Source organism: Macaca nemestrina, chromosome 15 (assembly GCF_043159975.1).
Source record: "Macaca nemestrina isolate mMacNem1 chromosome 15, mMacNem.hap1, whole genome shotgun sequence".
Taxonomy (NCBI): domain Eukaryota; kingdom Metazoa; phylum Chordata; class Mammalia; order Primates; family Cercopithecidae; genus Macaca; species Macaca nemestrina.
In genome coordinates, this window is record NC_092139.1 from 2,916,568 (window position 1) to 2,944,534 (window position 27,967).

At 55.7% G+C, this 27,967-nt stretch overlaps 1 protein-coding gene across 1 annotated transcript in view; it reads right to left on the reverse strand.

Moving 5' to 3' along the window:
* LOC105470550 (cadherin 4) overlaps positions 1 to 27,967 on the reverse strand; it is a 683,954-nt gene that overhangs the window by 74,496 nt on the left and 581,491 nt on the right. Inside the window, exons 5-6 of the mRNA XM_011722645.2 lie at positions 20,508 to 20,663; positions 12,314 to 12,458 (exon numbers count right to left, since the gene is read on the reverse strand). Of these exons, the coding sequence (XP_011720947.2) occupies positions 12,314 to 12,458; positions 20,508 to 20,663 (301 nt within the window). The remainder of the gene's footprint in view (positions 1 to 12,313; positions 12,459 to 20,507; positions 20,664 to 27,967) is intronic.

Genomic DNA, 27,967 nt, shown 5'->3' on the forward strand with positions numbered 1-27,967 from the left:
GATGTTGGGGGGCAGGGGCAGGGGTGGGAGCACAGGGAGAGGCCAGGCAGGGGTCGGGGCATGAGGTCTGGGCACACACAGATTGAAGGTCACAAGGGTGCCTTGAATCCACTCAGGGGTGGATTAGGCAGAAAATCCTCCAGGTGTGGCACAGAGCCCTGGAAGCTCTGCTGCACAGAGGACTGGAGAGAAAGCCAGGGCCCAGGCGGGTGACAGGGCAGGAGAGCAGCCCCGTGCAGCCCCAGAGAGGACCATGGCCAGGGGTCAAGGGCAACAGGACAACTGCTGTGCTTGGCCGTGCCCTGGGAAGTCCCAGCGAACTCACCAGGGCTGGTTTGTCAGCGGATTCAGGAGGGAATTATGGGTGGAGATAATCGGGTTTGTCTCATAAGGGTCTGCCTGGGAAGCTGGGGCCACCTCCCCCTCGGTCCTGTCATGGGTGCCGTCCATGCTGGTGAAAGGGCTTGGCTCTGGAAGTTGAGTGAGTGTGTCCTGGAGAGGGAGCCGCCGTGCCCCTGACCTCACTGGATCCATGGGCCCCTCGTGTCTGGAGTCCCTGAGCCACAGGGGCCGCATCAGGACCCTGGGATCTTGGGCTTGGGTCCCCATGGCTCGGGTCACAGAGCCCTCCCCAGCAATTCGTTTTCTCGCGTTTCTGGGGTCATGCACTGAGTCCCCCACAGGCTCCAAGTGGGGGGATAGTGGATGGATGGGGTTTCTGGCTGCATGGGGAGGGAAGTGGGTGAAACCAGGGGGGGTCCCCAGGCTTCTCCCCAAAGGGGACTGCATTGATCTTCTGGGCTGCTCCGCCAAAGCACTGCAGACGGGCAGCTTGAGGCAACAGAACTGGCCCTGTCAGTTCCAGAGGCCAGGAGGCGGCACCAGCACACATGGCTCAGCGCCAGCAGCCCTGCCCTGGCCCTTCCAGCTCCTGGGGCAGTGACATCGTTCAACTTGGGTGTTCTTGGGCTTGTGGCCACGTCACTCCAGCCTCTGCCTCCACCGTCCTGGGCCCTGCCTGTGTTGTCCTCTTGTTAGAAGGAAAATGGTCATTGGATTCAGGGCCCACCCTGCTGGTCTCATCTTGACAAAATGTCTGCATAGAACTATTTTTGAATAAGGTCACATTCTGAAGTTCTGGATGTGAATTGCGGGGGCTCCAGTCCACCCGCCCAGGGGCTAAGCTGAAGCTGAGGCAGGCAGTGTCCGGAAACCCCCGCTGGCAAGGCTGGGAGGAGACGGCGGCCTCTTTCCATCCACGGGAGTCTCCGTGGCCCTGGGTGACTTTGGAGACCAGGGGGCGCTCAGCACTAGGGCAGCCATCCCAGCCTCATGCTCCGCACCCTCATTTCACCTCTGGAAGCCTCGGTTCCTCCTCTGCACCTAGAGCTGCCCTGTCCCTCTGGCCTCCTTCCTGTGCTGTGAGCGGGGCTGGCTCTGGTGTCTGGGAAGGTGGGAACCTGGACCCCCATGTCCCCACTGACCCTCTCACTTCTCCAGTGACGCAGGATCTGGGCCACGCTCGAGTGCGAGCCCTGTGGGCTCCATTCCACAGAGGCTGTAAAGCTGCAGAAACTGGGTTCCCCGCAGGAAAGACGCGGCCAGCAGTCCCTCACCTGTGCCCTCTGCCGAGGTATGGTCACCCAGTGGCATCTGCACTAACCGGGGGTGCTCAGGTGAGTTCTCCTGCCCCATGGGCTTTGAGACCGAGAAGGAAACCGTCTTTGTATTTGTAGGGCTTTCTCCGGAGGCCTCTTCCCACCTCTTTCTCCCCCAGTAGACAGACGTGAATATTTCCCCACCAACGAAGCAGTGAGTCAGGACAGCGCCCCCTCCCTGGCTGCAGGTGAGGAGCAGCCTCGTCCTTCATGCGGGAGATGCTGGACACCTCCTTGTGAATCGCGCTAACAGGTAGAGGGGGAGACAGCGGAGGCTGCCAGGCTCGGCTCTTTCTTGGAATTCATGTACCAACGCTGCCATGCGCCTTAAAGGTTTAATTTCACAAGCTTTCAATTGCAGTTTAATTTGAAAACTAATTCAGCCCCATAATTGGCTTTCTGCTCAAATCACTGAGGCTAGAGATTTAAATTCTTAATATTCAGACGACTTTCAAGTATCTAGTGCCATCTGTGCATTAACCTCCGGGGAACTTCCACCGGCACAGAAATAAAATAAATAAATAAACGGGGCCCACTAATAGAATAATCTGTTTAAGCAAAAACTCGGTGCTGTATAGATGAAGGTCTCTTTGACTTCATCTGCAGCATGTAGATTTCCCTGCTTTTTAATATTTTAAAATGACATTAATTTCAAAACTTATAATAGAGGCCCCCACGCAGTTACGAGGGGTTAGAGGAAGTGCCGCTTCCCGATTAGAGCCCTTTTTAGTTAAAAAATCATCAGTACGGCGGTGTCTTTCCCTGGGCAGTTTGAGAAATGCTGAGAGCCTGGGTGAGTTCCCGAGCCCTGAGAGCTCGTTCTCTGACGCTGCGGGGGACAGTAGTGGAAAACGGTCACTGGGCAGTGACGGGGCGTGAGGGGTCCAGGGGACCTGGCAGGACGGATGGCAGGCTGGCTGTCCACTGCCCTCCTGCCCTGGGCAAGATGCCTGGCCTCACTGTGGGCCTGGCAGACATCTGCCTCCCTCTGCGCCTGTGTGAACCCCAGCTGTCCATCAAGGACCGCGCCCCCCCGCCCCCCACCCCAGGAGGTCCTCATGGACTCCTGTCCATTTTGCAGAACGAGTCCACCTTGAGAGCACTAGGAGCTAGCGCAGGGACACGTCTGAGGTGTCATCGAGGCTTGCGAGCTGCCCCCAGGGTCAGGCTGAGGCTGGGCTCTCCCTACAGCCTCCACAGCAAGGGTGAAGGAGGAGATGGGGTGTCTGCTCAGAACTGGAGCCCGGTGGTGGAGACCAACAGCCACCTGAGTGACTCGCCAGGAGTCAAGGGAGTTGCCCAGGGCATGGAGGGGGCTGCCTGGGGGAGAGGCCAGGGCAACACATCTGTGCAGAAGTGGCTGTGAGCTGCAGGAGGAAAGGAGCTGGCGCAGAGGGTGGGGGACAGCTCCCCGGGCTGAGGGCGCAGCCTTTGCCAGGGCCCAGGGGCAGGGAAAGGCGCTTCCCGTTCACAGTGGCCTGGGACGTTTGCTTCCCTGCCTTGCCCCAGGTGTGAGGCCTGCACCTTGAGAAGGGGATGTATCTCTGGGTTTCTCAACTGGACAGTGGGCTACTGGAGGTGGGGTTCACGTGTTCCCACCCGGTGCCCTCCGCAGCACCCAGCTAAGATGCCCACCTTATCCATGGAACAACACAGCCGCCCGGGACTTCTTCCTGCAGGAAACAGCCCATGCTACACACTGCCCCCTCCTCCCTCCTGCCTGATGGTGTGCGTGATGCTTGGGGGCACCACAGCCACCTCGTGACCACGTGGTGAGAACTGAGAAGCGGGGTGACCACCACGCAGGCCTCGGCCCAACGCCTTGAGCTCTCACCCCAGCTCCCGCTGGTTCAAGCTGCTGCGGTTGGGTTTTCTGGGACTTTCAGCCAAAGGCATTCCCGACGTGCAGGCGGGGAAGGGGAGGCGGTTTGTGGAGTGGTTAGCAGGGGCGTTCAGGAGCCAGTCCGTTGGCCTCTAAGTCTTGCCTTTCCCTGCTGGCTGCTGTGGGTCTTTCCTGTTACAGACGGTGCCTTCACTTCCTCCTGCTGTATGCGGGGGAAATAAAGCTCGCCATTTCCTGGGGCTGTTGTGGTATTTGGTGAGCTGAGTCGTGTGGAGAACTTAAGAGTGGTGTCCGGCACCTGGCAGAGTGGACGAATGCTGTCGGCCGCGTTTCTGTGATGACAGCATGATCGCATCTTCAGCGGAAGGCGTGTCCTTCCCACGTGGAACCTCACCAGGCCTCATTGCTGGCCCTGCCCCTGGGTGCAGAGAAGCAGGGATCATCGGTGGAGACCAGTGGTCGGTGGAGACCAGTGGAGCCCACGTCCAGTGTGGTTCTTGGGCCTAGGCAGAGTGGACAGCTGAGGCAGGTGTGGGCGCGTGAGCTTCAGGTCAGGGTGCGGCCGCAGCTATTTTTCATCTGTTGCTTGCTCTTCTCAAAAGGTCCAGTTCAAAGGAATAGAACACACCTTTTTAGACCCAAAGGCACCCAGGGGGGCTGCATGTTGATTGGCAGGCAGAGAGCCCAGAGGGTCCCCCAGGCTCTTCTCTGCCCTGGGGCAAGGGTGGCTCTTTCTCAGCACAGGTCTCCACGGGTCTCACAGAGTCCTCCTGCAGTTAGAAATGCCAGGATCCCTCCCGCAGATAGAAATGCCAGGATCCCTCTCGCAGATAGAAATGCCAGAATCCCTCCCGCAGATAGAAATGCCAGGATCCCTCCCGCAGATAGAAATGCCAGAATCCCTCCTGTGGATAGAAATGCCAGGATCCCTCCCGCAGACACAAATGCCAGGATCCCTCCTGTGGATAGAAATGCCAGGATCCCTCCCGCAGACACAAATGCCAGGATCCTGCAGGAGGAGCCCTTGGGAAATGCAGCCTGCGGGCCATTACTCTAGACGGGAGGGGGAAACCAGCTTTGGCTTGTAGCCAACCCTGCAGGGGCCTGGATGCCACCCGGACAGACCCCTTTAGTGGTCACTATCGTTTTCAGTGACTCCTCCTCCCCTCCCGAGAACCTGCTGGGGCCGTGCACAGAACCCAGCAGCCTTGCCTTGCATTGGGGCCCTTCTGAGGTGTTGTTTCTGCTTGTCAGGGCGTCCTGCACCTCCTCCTCCCTCCTAGACATCTCCTGGGAGCAGGCGGGTCCTTCATAAATCACCTGCCCCCAAATCCTCCTGGCAGGCCAACGTCTGGCAGCCAGACCTCAGGCATGGCCATGGTTGGCCCATCCCAGGCCAGAAAACTGCGTTGTTCAGACATGGCTGATTTGGAATTTGTGATAATTCAGAAATATGAGTATCTGAGGCGTAGGTCAGCCCTCAGGGAAGACCGGGCCTGCCAGGCAGACCAGCAGGGTGACCGGGCAAGGACCCCGCGGACCTCAGTGCTCTGAGGAAGCTGGAACACAGGTGGTTTTCAAAGTTGTCTTGTATTTATTGAGAGGTTTGAGTTGATAAAATTACCTTGGTGGAGTCAGGAAAATGAACTGGTGCTTTGAGCCAGAATGTATTATTAAGTTGCTGTTAATAGGAAGGAGTTGCAGCTGTGGATAATAAGGACACTGTCAATGACAGCGTCGCAGCTGGGAGCCACACGGACGCCCACCCCTGACCTTCCCCATCCACGAGGTGGGCACTGTCCTTGTTCTTTTACTGAAGATGTATGAGGCAGCAGGAAGGAGCTTGCCCAGTGCCACACCAGGGCCATGCTATGGTCACGCTGCACTGCCGTGGACAGCGTGGCAGAACCCCTGCCTGCCGAGGAGGGGGCTGAGTACAGGCAGTGCCGCGTGCACGTTCCCACCCTGACAGAGGGACGCAGGTGAAGGCCAGGGCGTGACCACCTCACACCGTCCACGAAGCCATCCCTCCACCCGGCAGTGAAGCTGGCTGCGAGGCTACAGTAATCCCGTGGCATTGGCAGGAGACACACAGAACCTAGGAACAGACCCACACAAATGTACCCAACGGATGCCCTACAAAAATGTCAAAGCAAAATTCACTGGAGGCAGGACGCCTTTCAATGCATGGCACTGGGGCAGTCATGGAAAATACTGAGAGGAGCAAAAAATGCACTTGGATCTACATCTCGCATGTTATATAAAAATTAACTCACAATGAATCGTGGACCTAATGTAAACTACAAACCTAAACAACTTTTAGAAAACCCAGAGGAGAACCCTTTCAGAACCTAGGGCTTGATGAAGAGCTCTCAGAGCTGACACCGAAGCCTGCTCCATGGGAGGAAGCATGGAGGATAAATTGGACTTCCTTCAAATTAAACACTTTCACTCGCAGAGACCCTGGGAGGAAGATGGAAGACAAGTTACTGAGTGGGAGAAATATTTGCAAACCACATATCCGACAAAGGACTCGTATCTAGAATATGCAAAGAATTCTGAAAACTCAACAGTAAAAGAAGAGCATAGTAGGAAATGGATGAAAGCCATGAAGAGACGTTTCCCTGAAGAGGACACACAGATGCCAACAGACACAGGAAAACACACTCGGCACCATTCGTCAGAGGGAAAACACACTGAAACCACGAGGTGCCACCACGCACCTCTAGGAATGGCTAATGCTGAAAGTGATGACAACACATGCTGGTGAGGATGCCGAGAGTCCGGGTCTCTCGGGAGGGTGGGATGAGGGTGCGACGGGACAGCCCCTCTGGCAGAGAACATGGAAGTTCCCTACAAAACAAACGCCCGCTCCCGAGATGACCCCACAGTTGCATTCTCGGGCATTCATTCTAGAGAAATGGAAACACATGCTCACACGAGACCCCGTGCAGGAACAGGTGCTCAGAGCAGCTCAGTTCATCACGGCCCGGAGTGGAAACTGCCCAGCGTTCATCGATCCGGGATGGCTCACAAGCCGCGGTATACCCAGGCCACGGAATTCTACACCATAGAAAGGAACGAGCTATGGATACGAACTGGCTGTATATCCAGAGAACGATGCTGCAGGAAAACAGCCAGTCCCGAAAGGGAACACACAGCTGTGATTCCATTTCTATAGTATCCTCGGAATGACAAAACTACAGAGATGAAAAGAGAGTCATGGTTGCCACAGGTTAGGGTTGATGGGAGGCACACAGACAGACACACATGCAGACACAGACACACACACAGAAACACACATAGACACACAGAAACAGAGACACACACACAGAGATACACATAGACACAGACACACACACACAGACACACAGACACACAGACACAGAGACACACAGATGCAGACACACAGACACAGACACACATGCAGACACAGATACACGCACAGAGACACACAGACACACACATAGACACAGAGACACACAGACACACACACACAGACAGACACACATGCGGACACAGACACACACACAGACACAGAGATACACAGACACAGAGACACACACGGAAACAGAGACACATGCAGACACAGACACACACACAGAGACACACAGATAGACACAGAGACACACACACACAGACACAGAGATACACAGACACAGATATACACACAGAGACACATAGACACAGACACACACACAGACGCAGAGACACACACACACATAGACACACAGACACAGACACACATGGACACACAAACAGAGACACACACACAGACACAGAGACACACAGACACACAGAGAGACACACAGACACAGACACACATGGACACACAAACAGATGCACACAGAGACACACACAGACAGACACACCAATGAATGCAGGTCAGTCTGGTGGGATGTGAGTAGTGGCTGCGGCTGGTACGAAGGTCAGTTTCCTGGCTATGACCCTGCACTGTGGTTCTACAAGATATCGCCCTGGCGGGAGGCTGGCTGAAAGGCTCACAGGATCCGTCTGTCTTATTCCTACAACTGCATGTGACTCTACAATTATCTCAAAATAAAAATATTTTTTGAGAAGACATTTCTTCCAGTGAAATCCCATCGGGAAGCCCAACACAGCGGATGAAAGTGGCGAAGGCTGGATGGACAGAGTGAGGGCTGGGAAGCCAGGCCCCAGCCTCCTGCCCATGGGGGCCCCCAGTCACCTCCGTGGGCCTCAGGTCCCGCTGGAAACTGGGCAAAAATCCTCGGCCCTCCCGTCATTTCAGGTAGACCTTGTTTTTTTGTTGGAGGGAATGCTGATTTTGGTTCCATTTTCTGGGGAACTTGAAATAAACAAACGTTGATTTCCTCATGGAAAACGTCTGTGGTACAGGTCTGTGGATCACTCAGCAGGGCCTTCTCCCGCCATTGGAACTCACCAGGCTTAGGGTCACTTTGCAGCCCGGGCTGATGGCCTCGGTGGGAACGCCCACTTCCTGGAGCCCCGTCTTACTCGATGGCGAACGCACATGTGCCGCCCACAATCCCAGACAGCCCGGAACGCATGGAGATGGAGGGTGTCTCCTGGCTGTGTGCCACAGGCTGCCACCCTCTGCCCCGGGGAGGCGTACGGACGCAGGGTCAGGGCAGTGAGACCCGCGAGAACCTGCCCTGGGACTTTCGCGGGGACTCTTGGTAAAGACGCGCTCTCCTCACCCCGGGGCTGTCCAGCTGCTGAGGAACAAGCTTGCGGCCTCCAAGGCCACAGAGGCTGTAGCAGAGAGGATCTCTCGGAGGAGAAAGGAGGGTGGGGATGAAAACCGGCAGGGAGACTCTGGAAACACATCTCAGCCAGGGGCGCTGCCACACCTGGCACTGCCAGCCCCGCCTGCACTTCCCAGTTATGGTCCCCTTGCTCTGGGAGCCCCTGGGATGGGCTCTGCATCCTGTTGACTAACAAGGCATCTCACTCTGTACCCCAATCACAAAAGGGCCTGCCGTGGCACCTGCCACACCCTCTGAACCCAGTAGAGCAGGTCAGCAGTGCCCCAGGGGATTTCATGAAGTCAGGGGGGCTGGGAAAGAGTGTGGGGTGCACACAGGACCCTTGTGGATCCCGGGGGAGCTGGGGGAGAATGTGGGGTACATGAAGGATCCTTGTGGATTCCAGGGGCCTGGGGAAGAGTAATGGGGTGCACACAGAACCCTTGTGGATTCTAGGGGGCTGGGGAAGAGTGTGAGATGCACACAGGACTCTTGTGGATCCCAGGGGTCTGGAGAGGAGTGTGGGGGGCACACAGGACCCTCATGGATCCCAGGCCTGTACTGGCGAGCTCATGTCCCCAGACGAACTCCCCAAGCCTTCCAAGTTCCTCTGGAGCTGAGTCAATATTTAACCCATCTTTCCATTTGTTTTCCATTAGAACGCGCATCTGAAACCCTTCATTAGCCCGTCCTTCCAGAGAATAATGACTAATTTCTGGCGGTAGTTTTTCCTTATCCCACAAAGGCACTGTGTAGAACCCTTCTATTATTGTAATTTACTGATGGAAGAGAAGAAATTGTAGAGATGATTTCCAAGTCCTGGAAAGACCGCCACTGAGAGAAGCAAGCCATGCTTTGTGTGGCCTCCATCTCTCCCCGCCCTTGCCCGGGGTGACCGAGGTGGACTCGACAGTGTCACCTCCAGCTCCGTCCTGGCCTTTGCACAAAGACAGCTTATTCTGGGACCAGAAACAGACTCCCGATCCCCCAGGGGCTCTGAGAGTCCGTGGACATTTCACTCAACACAGTCCTGGAAAAGCTCAGGAGTGGTGGGAAGAAGGGCTGACATGGACTTCTGAGGCCATGGCTCCACAATTTACTCAGTTATCTTAATGAGCAAAGCCAGTTGTGCTTTTGGGAAGACTTTTGCTATTGATTTTTCAAAAAGTAAGACATGGGAGGTTTGATTTGTGATAGAAAGGCCAGGAAAATCCAGGTGCCTTTAAATAGCATCCTGGGTCTCCAGGAGAGAGGCCAGTGGTGTCTGTGTGACGAGCGTGCCTGGCCTGCTGCCCACTCCCCCACATCTGCACCCTCACGAGGGGCTCCCATGTCGTCATCCGTTTTCTTTGGCTGCCTGGAGCTAATCTGCTCACCCGCTGCCTGCCCCTCAAGGGATGGCTGAGGACCAGCTGCCCATGGTTCCAGTGAGATAATGTCACATTCATTCCCTTTGGTGACACCGGACACACCCGTGTCTCATAATCCTGAAAGACAACCAATCAAGCGTGCAATTCACCCTGTTCACACTGCAGCCCTGGGGTGGACCAAGAGCGCAATTCACCCTGTTCACACCGCAGCCCTGGGGGGGACTAAGCACGCAATTCACCCTGTTCACATCGCAGCCCTGGGGGGGACTAAGCGCGCTATTCACCCTGTTCACACTGCAGCCCTGGGGCGGACCGAGCACGCAATTCACCCTGTTCACACCACAGCCCTGGGGGGGACTAAGCGCGCAATTCACCCTGTTCACATCGCAGCCCTGGGGGGGACTAAGCGCGCTATTCACCCTGTTCACACTGCAGCCCTGGGGCGGACCGAGCACGCAATTCACCCTGTTCACACCACAGCCCTGGGGGGGACTAAGCGCGCAATTCACCCTGTTCACACTGCAGCCCTGGGGCGGACCGAGCGCGCAATTCACCCTGTTCACACCGCAGCCCTGGGGGGGACCAAGCATGCAATTCACCCTGTTCACACCGCAGCCCTGGGGCTGACCGAGCACGCAATTCACCCTGTTCACACCGCAGCCCTGGGGTGGACCGAGCGCGCAATTCACCCTGTTCACACCGCAGCCCTGGGGGTGACCGAGCATGCAAATTAACCCTGTTCACACTGCAGCCCTGGGGCGGACCGAGCACGCAATTCACCCTGTTCACACCGCAGCCCTGGGGGGGACCGAGCGCGCAATTCACCCTGTTCACACTGCAGCTCTGGGGGGGACCGAGCGCGCAATTCACCCTGTTCACACCGCAGCCCTGGGGCGGACCGAGCGCGCAATTCACCCTGTTCACACCGCAGCCCTGGGGCGGACCGAGCGCGCAATTCACCCTGTTCACACTGCAGCCCTGGGGCGGACCGAGCGCGCAATTCACCCTGTTCACACTGCAGCCCTGGGGCGGACCGAGCGCGCAATTCACCCTGTTCACACCGCAGCCCTGGGGCGGACCGAGCGCGCAATTCACCCTGTTCACACTGCAGCCCTGGGGTGGACCGAGTGCGCAATTCACCCTGTTCACACTGCAGCCCTGGGGCGGACCATGCAGCCACCTCTGCGAGCAGGCGTGATAAAAGCCTGCCTTCCTGTCCCAGAGCCGGGATGCTGCTCACCCCTCCCTGGGGACCTGCAGGGGTGTGTCGTGCCCCCGGGAGCTGGCCCTGGCTCTGGGCTTCATGTGCTCCGGATTTCAATGCAGAAACAGCCTCCCGTTTGCCTGGCACTGCCAACATCTGTAGAGCCCAGAAGCCATCACTTGCTGGGCACTGGCCAGGGGTGCGGCTGCTGGTGAAAATACAGGACACTCGCAGTTCAGAGCAGCAAGGATTACTCTCTTGGTGCAAGTCCGCTCTACATGGTGCTTGGGCCACACTTTAAAGTGCTTTGCTATCTCTCTGAACTTCACATTTACTTGCTGTCTTGTACTTTAGGGGCAACCCCAGCAGAGGTCTCCTCAGTGACCTCCCCTCCCCCCACCCAACCCAAGCCAGGCAAAGGTTTGTCCCGAAGAGGACCCCTCTCCACCCCCCACACAGGAGGCAGCCACAGTGGGGAGCTGCTCCCCCAACACAGAAGGCCCCTGGGGTTTGTTAACCCGCAGACCTGGGCCACCTGCAGCATCTAGATGAGCAGGTGGGGGCTGTGCCAGCCCTGCGGGGATGTGGACACCCAGGTTCCAACCCATGTGTGCCCTGAGGCTGGAAGGTTCTGCAGGAGCTTCTCAGAGTCACCCCTTAAGTTCTGGATTTGTTCTTTCACTCATTCATTTGTTCTGCAGATGCCCATCAAGGGACTGCAATGCCAGGTGCTGGGCTGGACCCTCGATTACTGAGGGCCTGAGCCTCCTCACTGCTGGTGGGGGTCTCCCACTTCTTGGCAGTCACAAAGGGCAGAGATGCAAGACATGACGTACTCAGCTGGGGTCCCACACATGAAAAAGCGGGCACTGCCACCTGTGCCAGAGTGAAGTCTCGGGGGACAGGCTCTTAGGTCAGCTCTGAGGGGAACAGATGGCCTCAGTCACATGGGATCGCCTCTGCAGGGGGAGTCTGGGCCTCTCTCACTTCCCGTTTTGACTGGAACCAAATCTTATGTGTAGCCGGGAGGCCTCCAGTGGCCTCAGTCCTCTGACCTCATTGCCTCCCCAGGACCCTGGCATGTGCACCTTGTTCCCCTAGCCTCTCCGCCTGCCCAGGAGCCCACCCCAGCCCCACTCTGGGAGCTGCTCCACCTCAGGCTTCAACTCCTAGCCCACACGCCAGCTCCACAGAGGGGCCTGCCCGGGCCCACCACTGTCCCAGGACTCCCAGTGCCCGGGTTTCCTTCCCAGCCTATCGGCCCTGCTGTGGCTGCAATCGCTTCTCCCCTGTGCTCTGCACCTCCCTTGACCCTGAAGCCTTTGAGAGCAGGGGCTTTGGTGGACGCCTGCTGCACACCTGTGTCCGCACCCAAGTCCCGTGGCACCATCCTGGTGGCGGGGGCTGAGCAGCCCTCCCCAGCCCTCGGGGCCTGTGCTGTGCCCGCAGAGCCCACAGGGTCTCCAGCAAGCAAACGCTAAAGGCCTCACCTGGCTTGGAGCCCTCGTCCACGGAGCCATTGTAGACCTGGTTGATGAACTCGGGGCGGTTGTCATTCATGTCGATGACATAGATGTACAGGTCGATGGGGTTCTCCACCTTGTTGCCGTTCATGTCCACAGCGTGGGCTCGGAGCTGGAAAGCAGCACAGACACATCAGGGCCCGCTGGCGGGCGGGCACCCCCACCCAGCTGAGAGCGGCCCGGGACCTGTGGTGCTGGGGTGGGAGGCTGATGGCAGAGGCAGGTTAGCTATAGGGGCCGGGGGGCTTTGGGCACGTGGTGCAATTCTCCGAGCCTCAGCTCTCTCCTCTGCAGAAACGGGGTCGGGAGAGTGCAGAGTGGAGCAACGCGCAGAGCTGGAAGCCAGCATAACCCCCCACACCCCATGGTCAGGCCCACCCAGGACCTCCCACGCCTGTCCGACTGTTCTGTGAGCCACCGACTGTTCTGATCAGATGTCTGGAGCAGGACAGGTGTCCCTTGGATGGGGTCATGTCCACCCAAAGTGGCAACAGAAAAGGCATTTGTGCCTAACTGGGTAGGGGGCTTCACTCCCGCTACTGTGAGGTTAGTCCCCAGGAGAGATGGGGAGGAGACAGGCCAGGGTGTGCAGAGAGGTCAGAGCTGGAGCTAGGAATTGGGTCCATTTGGGTGTCCACTGAGAGTCCAGCCTGGACAAGTTCCAGGCTCCTCTGCGTCTGCATGCCCTGTCAGCTCTTGGACACAGCAGGGGAACATGGGTGGTCGGGGGATCCATGCAGAGGCAGGGCTGGGAGGCCAGTGTGGAGCTCCCGGGAATGTCACAGGAACCGCCTTCACGGTGAAAAGGGAAGAGCTGAACCTGGGCTGGAAGGTTCTGCAGGAGCTTCTCAGAGTCACCCCTTAAGTTCTGGATTTGTTCTTTCATTCATTTGTTCTGCAGATGCCCATCAAGGACCTGCAATGCCAGGTGCTGGGCTGGACCCTAGATTACTGTGCACTGAAGGCAGTGTGGCTGCCCTGGAGCTTCCGTCCGAGGGACAATGGACACCAGGGAGAGAAGAAGCCATCAGTGGGTGTGGTGACCGCCAGGGAGGCCTCTCAGAGGAGGGGCTGCTTGAGCTGAGACCTCAAGAACAGGCCAAGGCAGAGGACATGGAGAAGCTGGGCACTGCCGCAGGCAAGGGGGCTGCTGAGGGGTTGCCGGAAAATGGAAAGGGTATGTCTGAGGCCTCTCCACCCAGAGCTGGACGGTCACCCAGAGGTGTCCCCAGCTCACATCTTTCTACCAAAACTCCATATCATGCTTAAAGTTGGACACAACAGACCTCACTCAAGGTATTTGCAGCAAAACGTCATCAAGCCCAGGGTGGCTGGGAGAGGAGCCCCATGCCGGACAGGTCTCCACATCATCGCCTTGGTGGCCTGCCTCACATGGCCGCTCCCACTCCCACGACCTCGGGGGAACGGGGTGGACCCTACATTCCACGCCTGCCCCAGGGAAACCCCGGAGCTAACTGTGTCCATGCCCGCACCAGTGTTTTGGTTGGGTTCCAACAATCCAGAGTGGAATTTTACCCGCTACGTGGCATGTTTAAGGAAGATCTAGAGGCTGGCTTTACCCAAAGAGGCCATCTGCCCTATAGTAAGGAGACAAACTAGGCCTGACTCCTGGAGGAACTGCAGACTGCCACGCGAGATGTGACTGCACGCACGCTGAGTCAGCTTTACGTATCCTGTTTAAACAGCCTGAAGTGCTGTGTGGTTGTCGTATCCGGCTGCCCCCATCCCGTCACGGGCAGACTCCTCCATCCCCGAGCCATTTGCAGCTCCGTCCTGCTGTAGGACACGCTTCCCATACGCCCAAAGGTCACAAGGCCTCAGGAAAAAAGTAATTCTGAGCTAAAATTAAAGTTATTATCTCCCAACTAAAGCAGTTCCAGGTGCTATCTGGAGCAGCAGGAGCAGCGCGAGTAGAGATGACAAGGAAACACGGCCTCTGCCCGCGGCCTGTGTCCTCCTTGTCCCACAGCTCCTGTTGGAAATCTCCTCTGCCCATCTCTCAGGCTGGGCACACCCAGGGCGGGCCTGAGAGAGGTGATCTCGCCGTGGCAGTGGAGGAAACAGGCAAACATGGGTGGAGGAGTCCTCCGAGCATTCTGCAACCTGCAAATCCAAGTGTCAGGCACAGCGCATTTCCTCCAACATTTTGAATAGGACATTTTTCTATCCTCGTTCTGGGAGACAAGATTAGAAAATATTAATATGTGGGTATGGTCTGGCCTCGGGCTGGGAAGCCGCTTGGGGGAAATGTGGCTGTTGACAGATGAATGTCCAGATGTATGTGGGATCTAATTCTCCCGCCTCTTGGCCGTTCTCTCTTCTTCGTATCTTTTTTTTTTGAGACGGAGTCTTGCTCTGTCGCCCAGGCTGGAGTGCAGAGGTGTGATCTCGGCTCACTGCAAGCTCCGCCTCCCGGGCTCTTGCCATTCTCCTGCCTCAGCCTCCCGAGTAGCTGGAACTGCAGGCGCCCGCCACCAGGCCCGGCTATTTTTTTGTATTTTTAGTAGAGATGGGGTTTCACCGTGTTAGCCAGGATGGTCTCGATCTTCTGACCTCGTGATCCACCCGCCTCAGCCTCCCAAAGTGCTGGGATTACACGCATGAGCCACCGCGCCTGGCCTCTTCTTTGTATCTTAATTGTGGGTGCAGGTTCCCTCCAAGGAGTATGGAACGGGGAACAGTCCATGGGGGCCCTTGGAAGTGGCCGAGGGGTGCAGGTGTTGGAGACTTTCTTCATCGGTGACATCGGCAGCCAACACGCACGGTGTGTTTGCTCAGGGCCAGGCAGTGCTATACGAACCTGATACACGCTAACTCCAGTTTCCATCAGAATCTGTGAGATTGGCATTGTCTTGGTCCCTATCTTACAGAGGAGGAAACTGAGGCTCAGGAAGCTGAGAAAGCTTTTGGAAGATGACAGCATGTGGCTGGGTGAGCTCGTGTGTCCAACTGATGGAATCCTTCGAGGAATCTTCTGGAGCATTGCCCTGCAAAGCCAGCAGTGAGCACTCGTGCGTGTTGTGTGTCTGAATGTTTACAGGCTGGCTTCAGGGTGACATGTGTCACCGTCTTCAGCATACTCAGGCTGGGGATGTGTCCTCCCCACCCTCAGCCCACAGAGCTGGGTGGAAAATGGAACAGGATCCAAGGGCACTGGGGAGGCAGGAAGAACTCTAAGATGGCCCCAAGGATGTCAGGCGCTGGTCCCAGATGTGAAGATAGATGTGTTCCCTCCCCACTGGGCTACGTTTTTGACCTTAAGACAGGGCTGGGTAGGCGCCATCCAACCACATGGGCCTTCGAAAGCTGAGCGTTCCCCAGCTGCAGGCAGGAGAGAGGGGCATGCGGGCATCCTATGCACCTCGCTGGGTGACAGTGGAGGGGACACGTGCCGGGGATGCAGGTGCCCTTCAGGGGGTGGCTGTGGCCCCCCGAACAGCCGGCAAGGACATGGAGACCTCAGTCCTGCAACCACAAGGATCTGGACCTGCTGCAGCCCCAGTGAGCCTGGAAGCAGGTCCTCCCCAGGGCTGGGGGAGTGCCCAGGCTGGCTGGCGCTTTGATTTTGGCCTGGTGAGACCCTGAGCAGAAACACAAGCCAAGCCCATCTTGACTTCTGACCTATAGCACAGTGAACTCATAGGGTGTGGTTTCAGCCACTAAGTTTGTGCCGATGTGTTACACAGCGCAGAGAACTAACACACCCCTGCTGGCTGGCACAGCTGTCCCCAAAGACCCTGGTGAGCATCCTACAAGGTGGAAGTCCAGAGTTGGATTCACAATGGAGTCTAATGAGGACTGTGATGCCTGAAGGGAGGGGCTTCCTTCTCCAGCGAAGGGCAGGAAAGCCGGGAATCCCCAAGGCCTCCATCTCAGTAAGACAGAGAGATTAGCTACACGTGGAACTCGAGGGCTTCATTCCAGAATTTGGCAGATGATGCAGTTTCTTCTCCAGTCTGGGCCTTGCATCTCCTGCTGACTCTGCCGTCCCTACAAGGGTGAGGAGGCTGGAGCCTGGCCAGATCTCAGGGCTCACCATTCCTCACCTTGAAAATGGGAAATGAGGATGATAAAAACTGATGATCTCCACAAGCTTGCTCCTAGAACCTGGTGTGCAGGAGGCACTGAGAGACGCTGGCGATGTGGGATGACTGCATTTCTCATCTTCAAAGCGGGGAGAAAACCATGAAGCCTCAGGGCTGAGGCAGGAAACAGACAGGAACATGGGCCGGTGGCTCACGCCTGCAATCCCAGCACTTTGGGAGGCATAGTTAGAGACCAGCCTGGCTAACAGGGCAAAACCCCGTCTCTACTAAAAATACAGAAAAATTAGCTGGGTGTGGTAGCAGGTGCCTGTAGTTCCAGCTACCTGGGAGGCGGAGGCAGGAGAATCGCTTGAACCTGCGAGGCGGAGGTTGCAGTGAGCCGAGATAGTACCACTGCACTCCAGCCTGGCTGACGAAGTGAGACTCTGTCTGAAAAAATAAAAAAATAAAAAAATCCCAGCTACTTGGGAGGCTGAGGTGGGAGGATTGCTTGAGCCTGGCAGGTTGAGGCTGCAGTGAGCTGAGATTGTGCCACTGCATTCCAGCCTGAGTGACAGAGCGAGACCCTGTCTCAAAAAACAAACAAAAGAAAAACAAAAGAAGGGAAGGGAACATGTGTGCAAAAGTGTCTGCACAGTGACAAGCCACGAGGGTGGCTGGGGCAGGTGGGTCTGACTTTTCACCAGCAGCTCCCCTGACCCCCGGCCTGGGCTCCCTCATCTTCCTCCACAGCCAGCTCAGGTGGGGAGTGCGGGGGGCCTCAGGGCATCCGTGATGAGGGACAGGAGTCTTCGGGGGCACCTCAGCTTCCCCTGCAGGTGTGGGACCCAGGTTCCTGGTCCCCACCAGCCTGTGACCCCCATCTTTCTGGGGGTTTGCTGCAGGACCATCTACAGAGGCACCACGCCTTTCCTGGGTAGAGCCTGGTGCTGAGCAAGGCTCTGCATATGCATCAGGCAGAAAGAATAAACAGATGAATGGAGATGTGTGCGGTGGTTTGGATGTTCTGTCCCCTCCAGATCTCATGTTGAAATGTGCCCTCCAGTATTGGAGGTGGGCCTGGTGGGAGGTGTTTGGGTCATGGGGGTGGATCCCTTGTCAAAGGCTCGGTGCTGCCCTTGTGGTAATGTATGACTTCCTGCTCTGAGTGCACTCCAGTGCCAGTTGTTTAAAGAGCTTGGCACCTCCGTCCCTCTCTCTCTCTTACTCCTGCCATGTGGGACGTCTGCTCCCCTTCACTTTCTCCCACGAGTGGAAGCTTCCTGAGGCCTCCCCAGAAGCAGATGCTGGGGCCACACTTCCTGTACAGCCTGCAGAACCGTGAGTCAAATAAACCTCTTTTCTCTCTATATTACGCAGCCTCAGGTATTTCTTTACAGCAATACGACAGGGCTAACACAGCATGTTTGCACCACGTGTTTACACAGCGTGTTTGCACCACATGTTTACACAGCGTGTTTGTACCACATGTTTACACAGCATGTTTGCACCACATGTTTACACAGTGTATTTGCATGGCATGGCAGGAGATGGTGGGGGCGCTGGATTCCTCCCCAGTGCCAGCCACTGTCTCTGCACATGGTGGGTTGAAAATTTCTACCTGTGCATGAGAGGAGGGCCTTGGGAATGAATCACAGAGGGGTGGGTGACCCAGATCCCTGGAGTGCCCATTCCAACCTCTGGCCCTGCACACCTGGACCCCTGCTGTGGGCAAAGCTCCCAGGTTGGGTTGCAGGCTGTGCCTCAGGCTTCAAGGTGCATGGAGGGGGCACTGTCCAGTGGTGGCCCTGGAGGTCCCTGTCCCCTAGCCGTGCTGTGTGCAGAGGTAGCTGAGCCCTGAAACCTTTTCTGGGGAGTCGGTGGGAATGCCAAGGCTGCCTCTGGTGAGAATCCACGGAGGAGACACAGCTCATCGGGGATGCTGCAGGGAGGGCCAGCTCTGAGCTCCAGAATTCCAGGAGGAATTATAAGATGAAATGGAAGGAGGAGGCCTCCTGCTGGTGCAGGTCACCCAGGAATCACTGTGCATTCAGCAAGCGCTGGGCCCTGAGTCCTCCTGCAACAGGCACCTGGCAGCCCTACAGCACTCCTGGTGCCCCTCAGATGCCCCAGCCAACAGCCGCAGGCTGCATCTGCGATGCCACACCAGCGAGAAGTGGGCTGACCCAGCTCCAAGTCTGCCTTGGTTAAAAAAACAAGACAGAAACACGTGTCAGGAATTCACAGAGCTGAAGGATTGGCTCCCCCTGCCCCACATCTAGATCTGGCAAGGCTAGAGTCAAGTCTCTGTCTCTGAATCTGTCTCTCACGGTCAGTCTATTTCTGTCTCTATGTCTCTGTCTCTGTATTTCCTGTCTCTCTTCTCTGTCTCCTATGTCTCTCTCTGTGTCTCTGTCTCCCTCTCTGTCTCTGTATCTCTATCTCTGTGTGCATGTGTCTGTGTCTCTCCCTAAGTCCTTGGTCTGTAGCTATTTCTTGGCAGTAAGGGCTGTTGAGTTCCGATTCCTGAGCCTGTTGTAGACGCGTGTTGACGGCAGCCCAAAGCCTGTTGTGGGAGCCAGCGGCCATGCTGAGGGCCTGTCTCTTGCTGCACAGTCTGTGGGCATCAGCTAGAGTCTCTGGCTGGTTCTGTGGTTCTGCCCCGGACACTCCTGGAGGGCCCAGCACACGAGGCCCAGGCACTGTCAAACAGGTCTCCCCAGCACTCAGCCAAGGTGTGAGCCTTCCCAGGAGGCAGCCGTGAGGGACTGATAAGGCCCCAGTGCAGATGGGGGTTAGGGCAGCCACCTCCCAAGTGGGCTCCCCAGGATCCATCCAGCTCCGCCCCTGCTTCAGACGGTGCCTCGGGGGCTGTCAGGGAGGCCCCTGTGGCCAAACAGCAAAACCGACCTTCTCCCATCAACATCCTCCCTTCTCTGAATGCTTAGTGAGTCCCCCGAAGGCCAGGCTCTGTTCTTGGCCCTGAGATCTGGCGTGGACAAGCTGGAGGATCCCTGCCCCTGTGCAGCCTCCTTCTAGAGTGAGATGGAAAGAACGAACCCCAAAACAAATAGCTGCAGACGTGAGAAGCTGCAGGGTTGGGCCCTGTTCGGTGCCACTGGCTGAAGCCCAGCGAAGGTAGAGCTGAGCAAGGTGACACTGCCAGGCAGGGCTGAGTCTTCCATGGTTGTTCCCGAGTTACTACGGAGGAGCACACGGCCCTGACAGCACGGGCTTGTGCTGAACGCCTCACCCGGGTTAACCCTGGAGTCCTCAGAACAAGCCCATGAGGAGGAACAGGGACTGAGGCCAGGAGAGGCGACATCATTTGCCCAAGAGCTCACACCTGGCCAGGGGCAGGTCTGGGTGTGACCCTCGTGATCTGGCTCCAGCCTGTTCTGCGCTGCTGGTGCAGCCTTCACCTACACACGATGGACAGCCCTGGACCCAGAGGTGGAGGGATGTGCACCTGCCCCTGCTTTCACCGCGGCCCAGGCCCCCTCCTCTCAGCCAGGGTCAGTTCGGCCTGGGAGGAGAAGGCCCGCCCCCCGGAAGCTGAGGCCACAGCCCCACCTCTTTCCGTGCACAGCCCGCAACAGGGAACCAGCGCGGCTCTCCTTTCAGAGGCTCTTGCTGCTGCGAGAGACGTCAGAGGAAATGAAAAGCCTGCAGGACGCATGTCCCAGCCTGGAGAGGGTGGGAGGGACAATGGGCCGTGCTTCAGAGAAAGGGGCCAAGGGCAGCATGAGGGGCCCCGAGGCAGCATTGCAGCTCCCTGACTCCCTGCCCCGCAGAGCCGTCCAAAGCAGACCAGCTGGATGGAGGCCTTCTAGACCAGTGGTTCTCCCAGTGTGGGCCCAGGCCTGACTCGCATCCTGGGGAGTGTGTGAAATGCAGTTTCCCAGGTCTGCCCTGGGCCCACCCTGGAGAGACGGGGGACAGTGCCCAGTAACCTAGACTTTCCCCAGCTTCCCAGGATTCTGCTCCAGGTCAAAGTTGGAGCGCTACCTGTAGAATTAGGACAGGCATGGCCCAGCTGGGGGCACCTGCCAAGGCCTGGTGGGGCTGAGATCGCCACCCCAGGGCCCGGTTCCCACCTGGGTGTGGACACTCACGTGGTAAGAGGCGTGCTCCTCCCGGTCCATGGGCCGCGTGACGTACATCCGGCCGGACATGGAGTCGATGCTGAAGACCTCCATGGGGGGCTGGTCGGCGCCCACCCCCGTGATGCTGTACCGGATGGGGATGTCATTGTCTTTGTCGGACCGGATCTGAAAGGCAGGAGCACAGCGAGAAGAGGTCAGCCTGTGGTGAGGTGAGGCCCGGGGCCCTACCTCTGACGTTCATCCCCTCCCATGAGTTCCTCGAGCTCGACCATTTTGAGGTACGATGGGGACCACAGCTGATCTTTCGTCCACTTTGGGAACTGGAAGGACGATCGACGGTCGGGGTTTTACTGAGAGCTGCCGACGGCAGGTCCAGGGCCCGTCGGTAACAGGGAAGTGCAGGTCTAATATTCCGAGTTCAGCAAACACACCGAGAACGCGGGACGCCTGGCAGACATCCGCAGCACAGGTGAAAACAATGGAAATGATGGTATAAAATGGCCTCACGTTCTGACGTCAAACCCAGGACGAGACAAAGGCAAGAAAATGAGCAACCTCCACAGTGAAAGAAAAGACTAGGACCCAATGCATGTGTGCCCCAGCCTTTCTAATTGTTTAGAAAACAATTTAATGATGGTTATCTGGGTCCCAAGTCCAAAGGAAGCTAGAAAAGGCCACTAACTGGGGGAGGAAATGGAACGACACAGGCAGACACGAAACTCTGAGTTTTACTTGGGATGGGGAAGGGTTAGGGAAAGGCTTCATTTTGTTTTTGAGCAGAGAGTGAGATTCACACAAGTTTTGGAGAAACAGAAAGGACCCTGGAAGCATTAAAAACAAGATGCACGTCTTTCGCTCCATTGAGGCGAAACCTCCTGTAATGGGGAGGGGGACTTGGTGGTCACCAGCCCACCACAGGTGAGCGGCGCTTCCCAGAGCCTGGGGGTCCCTCAGGGAAGTGCGAGAGGCCATGGGGATTTGAAAGGTGAAATCAAGAAGGTGGAGTGAATGGATATGCATTCAACTTTGAGCGTGTCTTTAGACCACACGACTTTTTTTCTCAAAGTCCACAGAACCATCACATTTCATAATACAGTGGGCCGCAGTGAAAACCCCCCAAAATACCCCCAAAACAAAATGGAACAGGACTTTTTTTTTTTTTTTAGAGACAGGTCTCACTCTGTCACCCAGGCTGGAGTGCAGTGGGGCAATCATAGCTCACTGCAGCCTTGACCTCCTGTGCCCAAGCCATCCTCCCACCTCAGCCCGGAGCAGCTGGGACTACAGGTGCCGGCAACCACGCCCGGCTAACTTCTGAAATTCTTTTGTACAGACAAGGTCTCACTATGTTTCCCAGGCTGGTCTCGAACTTCTGGCATTAAGCGATCCTCCCACCTGGGCCTCCCAAAGCGCTGGGATTACAGGTGTGAGCTGCTGCATTCGGCCTGACTAGGACCTTCAACTGAAATGATGCAATTAAAAGTTAATAATAAAACTGAAAAAAGACCTTTTAGAAACCTGAATGACACTGCAAAATAACCATTGGGTCAACAGGAACCAAAGTTATTTTTAGAGGCTTTTAAAAATATTTCTTTTGTTTAATAATAATATAACTATGTGACTGTGATACAGTGAAACCCAGAAATTGAGTCCCTGCAAACCCATCACCTTGAATGTTTTCATAATCAAAATGGAATTACAGCCAATGAACCAAACGCTCAACCCCACAAGGAAAGGAACGAGAAAGCAGGAAGCAGCAGACACCAAAGTCATCAATAAATATGACACAGAAAGAATCTGAAAACAGAAAAATCCGGACAACGATAGATTCCAGAGCTGTAGTTAGGTGAAAAGTCCTCAGGAAACTGCTGCGTCTTTGATAAACGTCAGAGAAAAAAGATAAGATTTTTTTTTAAAGCATTTTCTTTGCTATATGTTATGCAAGCATAGGTGAAAATTGTTATGAAATTGATTATTTTTTGAGAAAATATACAATTTTAAACTTGACTAGCAGAGAACACACACCTGGAGATACCGTATGACTTCAGAAAATTCCTCTTAAAAGAGCTCAAGACAGGTCAGCTTGCCCTGGAATTTCTGAAAACTTTTCCAGAGCAGAGAACGAGAGAGAAAAAGCAGCCCCCCTCGGTTTTACGAAGCTTGCAGACCTTGAAGTGCAGATGCATTCTGAATTCTGATGACACACAGTGTGACCACTGCAACCACCCCACGTGTGGCCTCGGTGTCACACCCAGCAGATGCCAGTGAGCAGATGCAGCAGCGACTTCCAAGCCTGCTTCATTGTGCCTGAGTAGCACTTATCTCAGAGACAGAGGGCTGGCTTCTCACCAGGCATCTCATCTCTGCAGCACGATGACAATCATAGGCGAGCCTTCGGAGAGGCTCAAAGCATGTTTGATAGAGTATCCCTTCCAGCTTAATTCGTATCAAAGAAAGCAAGTCATCCCCTGGAAAAACTCCAATTTGTAGAGAATTCAGCCTGATGGAGAACATCTTTCTTAAACCAGCATTTAGCATTTGCACACCAGAGCTGTTCCTATGTGCAGAAGCGCGGTGCCTGGCACACCGGCCACCCCAAGACTGTCTCGTGTCGTAATAGCAAAGAAGCTGTTTTCCGTATAGGAAGAGGGAGATGCTGTTTCCATCACAAAGGCGCCATGGGGGTCAGTGCCAATGGGGGGCTGCTCACGTGCTGGGAGACACCGCCAGGAGAGGAGGCCTGCAGGCCCGTGGTGCGTGCGTGCATGCGCACACACTCACACACACTCCTGTGCACATGTGCACACACACACACTCCTGTGCACGTGCGTGCGCACACACACACTCCTGTGCACATGCGTGCGCACACACTCACACACACTCCTGTGCACGTGTGCGCGCGCACTCACACACACTCCTGTGCACGTGTGCGCGCGCGCACACGCACACTCCTGTGCGTGTGCGTGCACACATACACTCCTGTGCACATGTGCGCACACACTCACACACACTCCTGTGCACATGTGCGTGCACACACACACACTCCTGTGCACATGTGCACGCACACTCACACACTCTCCTGTGCACATGTGCACGCACACTCACACACACTCCTGTGCACATGTGCGCACACATACACACACTCCTGTGCACATGTGCGCACACTCACACACACTCCTGTGCACATGTGCACACACACTCACACTCCTGTGCACATGTGCGCACACACTCACACACACTCCTGTGCACATGTGCACGCACACTCACACACACTCCTGTGCACATGTGCGCACACATACACACACTCCTGTGCACATGTGCGCACACTCACACACACTCCTGTGCACATGTGCACACACACTCACACACACTCCTGTGCACATGTGCGCACACACACACACTCCTGTGCACATGTGCACACACACTCACACACACTCCTGTGCACATGTGCGCACACACTCACACACACTCCTGTGCACATGTGCACACACCCGCAGGCCGTGAGGAGCATCTTTGTTCCGCCCCCGCAAGGCACCTCCTTACTTTCCCATGATCAGGTAGGGCCCTTTCCGGGCTCTGCCCTGAGCCGCACACACCAAGCAGGGCTTCTGAGACAGCGACCGAGGGAAGGGCGGGTCTGGGCCCCTCAGCGGTCGATGGGAAAAGCCTCCCACGAAGCCATAATCACCCCTCCCTCTGCTGCCCAAGGCCACCAGCAACGGCGTTCCCGCAGGCCTTCCACGGGCAAGGCCCATCACTTCTCCACCCATGGAGAGTTTTCACCAAGTTTGGTCACCAGGGTATATGGGGCAACATCTAGACAGAGGGGAGGAACGCCCCTTCCTGTCCCCTCCAACGACTTGTCCCTTGGCGTGGGAGAAAGGTTAAGAGAACACATTCCCAGGAGAGCAGGTAGCTGAGGTGGAGTATGGAGCCCACCAGTCCTGCCGTCCTGGAGCCCGGCGCTTCTCCGAAGGCTGATGGGTATGGACGCTGCTTTGGCTTTGGGTTAGGAGAAGGGCACTCGGAGCACACAGTAGGCCCTCGAGTGGCTGAGTGGCACTGGGCTGAGGAGAACACATGGAGCCACATCCGGTCTTCTGGAGGCAAGGGACAGGGAGGCAAGGATGGATTGTAGGCGCGAGGGCTGGGGCCTGCAGCAGTCCGAAGGATGGATTACAGATTCACTGTGTACTACTGCTAGCTTGGACGAACCAATCCCTCTTCCACAGGGAAATTTAATGAGGAGACTGCTGAAAAAAATCCACCACCTATTTAAAGATAATTTTTTTTTCAAGGAAGACTCATTACGTTTTGGCCATCAGGCCACATTTGCTTATTCTCCAGGCCCGTTTGGCGGCCTCTGAAATACGGCGGGCAGCGAGTGGCTGCGGGTGGTGTGCGTCTAGGGGCTCTGAGCATCGGCTCTCAAAATGCTCTGAATTCTCCCACAGTTTACCATATTAAGAAGAAATACTGTGCGAGTGAATCCACCAGATCAGGGGAGAGCAGTTTTCCCCCTGATTTGTGTCTGGCAAATGAGAAAGACACCGCAGAAGCCCACGATGGGCCGTGAAGAGAGAGCACAGACAGGCCTACGGCGCGCCGATCGCCTTAGGATGCCGCGGAGACCCACGCGCTTCCGCATTTGTTATTAGAGGACAGAACAGATGGTGAAAGGTGAGTTTAAAGTGATGTCTACATTAAAATAACTTACGGGCTCCGCGATAGCGTTCCCCCAGGAACTTCTGCTTCGAAGGCTGGTTCTCGTCCTCAGAAATGGCCGGATGACACAGAAAGTTCTGGCAGAGTCTCCCCCAGGGAGGAGGATTTGCCTGATTTCAAATGAACTTGAAACTGGAGAAAAGTCACCCTGTGTGGTTTTGAATCGCAGACACCTTGGAGGTGGAGTCCCTAAGCTTTCAAGGGTGGAAGCCGGGGAGTTACACCCAGATTCCAGGGGAGGGAGAGACCCACCCATCCAGAAGGCCCCTGCACCAGGGCCTCCTGCCAGCCAGAGCCGTCCCCGAGCACGTGCACGGTCGGGAAGGTCTCTCTCGTCAGCTCACAGACGAACATGGACACTCTCAGAATTAGGGCTTTTACCACGAGTGACACCCCCTCAAGTTGTTGTTGTACATCAGGATAAGATTGCAGGGGAGAGAAAGGTCTGGGAGACCCCTCGGGGCACTGGGCAAGGAAGGCCTTGGAGAAAGTCAGGGTCAGAGTGAGTCAGTGAGTCACACACACACACACACACACTACACACATACACACCACACAAGCACACAATACACCCATACACAAACACACATACATGTACACATACATACGCACACAACACACATACACAAACACATACAAACACACATGCTTACACACAACACACATACATGCACACACATGCACACACAACACATAAATATACTATACACATACATGTACACACAACACAAACACACTAAATACACATACATAAACACACAACATGCAAATACACAATACACACAGACACTATGCACACAAACACACCAACATGTACACATGACAAACACAGACATGCATACACAGTACACACACACAACACACAACATACACTCAATACACAAACATACACAAACACACAAACGCCACACACATGCACATATGCACACACGCAATACACGTACACAAGTACATACACACACAAACACAAATACACACATACAAACACATGCACACATAACACACAATATACATACACACACACTCAACACACATAGACGCACACACATGCACAGTGCACCCATACACACACACCACACACAGTCAATACACATACAAACATACACAAACACAAATATACATACGCACGAATACACACACACAGAACATAATACTCATGCACACACACACACTCCCCCACACATAGCCAGTGGGATATCCTTTCAGAATGGGAAGGGGTGCCATGGGCTTTGCCCTGCCACTCATCAAGCCTCCCTTGGTTCCTGTCCCAGCATTTTAAAGATGCTTTTAAAATCTTCTGGATCAAGTTCTTCCAGCAGGATGTAATTCTTCAGCGAAGTGTTTCCGCTTTCTCCTTCTGATATGCAAGCCCAGAGATGTTTCCAGGAAAACAGATCGCAGGCCCTCGCCTTTGCAGCCTGCTGGGGGTTCTGAGCTGCCTGGAGCAGTTCCCCTCTCTCTATCGAGTAAAAGCTCTGGATGGTGTCAGCAGGTGCCGTGGCCGTCCTGCCCCATCCCGAAGGCACAGGACTCAGGCAGGCGGACTTGCACTTGGCCTGCTGAGACAATTTCTTTTCTTTTCTTTTCCTTTCTTCTCTTCTCTCTCTATTTCTTTTTCTTTCTTTCCTTTCTTTTCTTTCCTTCCTCCCTTCCTCCTTCCCTCCCTCCCTCCCTGACAGGGTCTCACTCTGTCACCCAGGCTGGAGTGCAGTAGTGCGATCTTGGTTCAACGCAACCTCCACCTCCTGGGTTCAAGTAATTCTCCTGCCTCAGCCTCCCAAGTAGCTGGGACTACAGGCACCATCCCCCACCCACCACACGCAACTAATTTTTGTATTTTTAGTAGAGATGGGGTTTCATCATGTTGCCCAGGCTGGTCTTCAGCTTCCCAACCTCAGGTGACCTGCTCGCCTCAGCCTCCCAAAGTACTGGGATTACAGGTGTGAGCCGTAATATGAATTTAATGTTAATAAATTCATATGCTCACCTCAGCCTCCCAAAGTACTGGGATTACAGGTGTGAGCCACCACGCCCAGCCGAGAGAGGCCATTTTCTTTTAGGATCTGAGTCTCACGGGAGCCTGGAGGGAAGAAGGCGACTTGCCCATTTGCACCTGTAGCTTCCCCATGGCCCTGGCCCATGCTCCCGCTTGAGCTTCTTGGTTTTCTTGCCGACAACATCAGGGTTTTCTCAGGGTTTGTCTGTTCTGCCTGCATTGCACAACTGGGGCCTCCCTACATCCCTACCTCCTGCCTTCCCCTCCACACCCTTCTCCAGGCCCTAGGAACACACACGTGGCTGCCGGTCCCCAGGGATGGCCTGTTGGTAGCTAGGGCCCAGCAGTTCCTGGACAAACAAGTGAAACAAGGAAGGCAGCCCAGGGGGCAGGGCAGACAGGCAAACAGGCAGGTAGACTGTCCTGGTCACTCAGCTGCATAGGGAAAACCAAGGCTGTCCTGGCCCTAGGCAGGCCTCCCTGGAGCAGAAAGGGCCACCCCGAGACCCAGAGGAAGAGACAGTGAGCAGGTAGAGAAAGGTGGGGATGGAGGTGAGGGCTTGGGGAGTGATTGGAGAGAATGTGGGAGCCTCTGCACCAGGGAAAATGAACAGGAAGGGAGGCCACAGAGAAGAGAGACAGGAGGGAGGAAGAGAGGTGTGGCCGACCCAGCAACCTGCAGAGGGCCGGCCTGGATGATACATGGGTCTCAGAGCACAAGGAAGAGGAGGAAGCAGGCTCCTGGAGG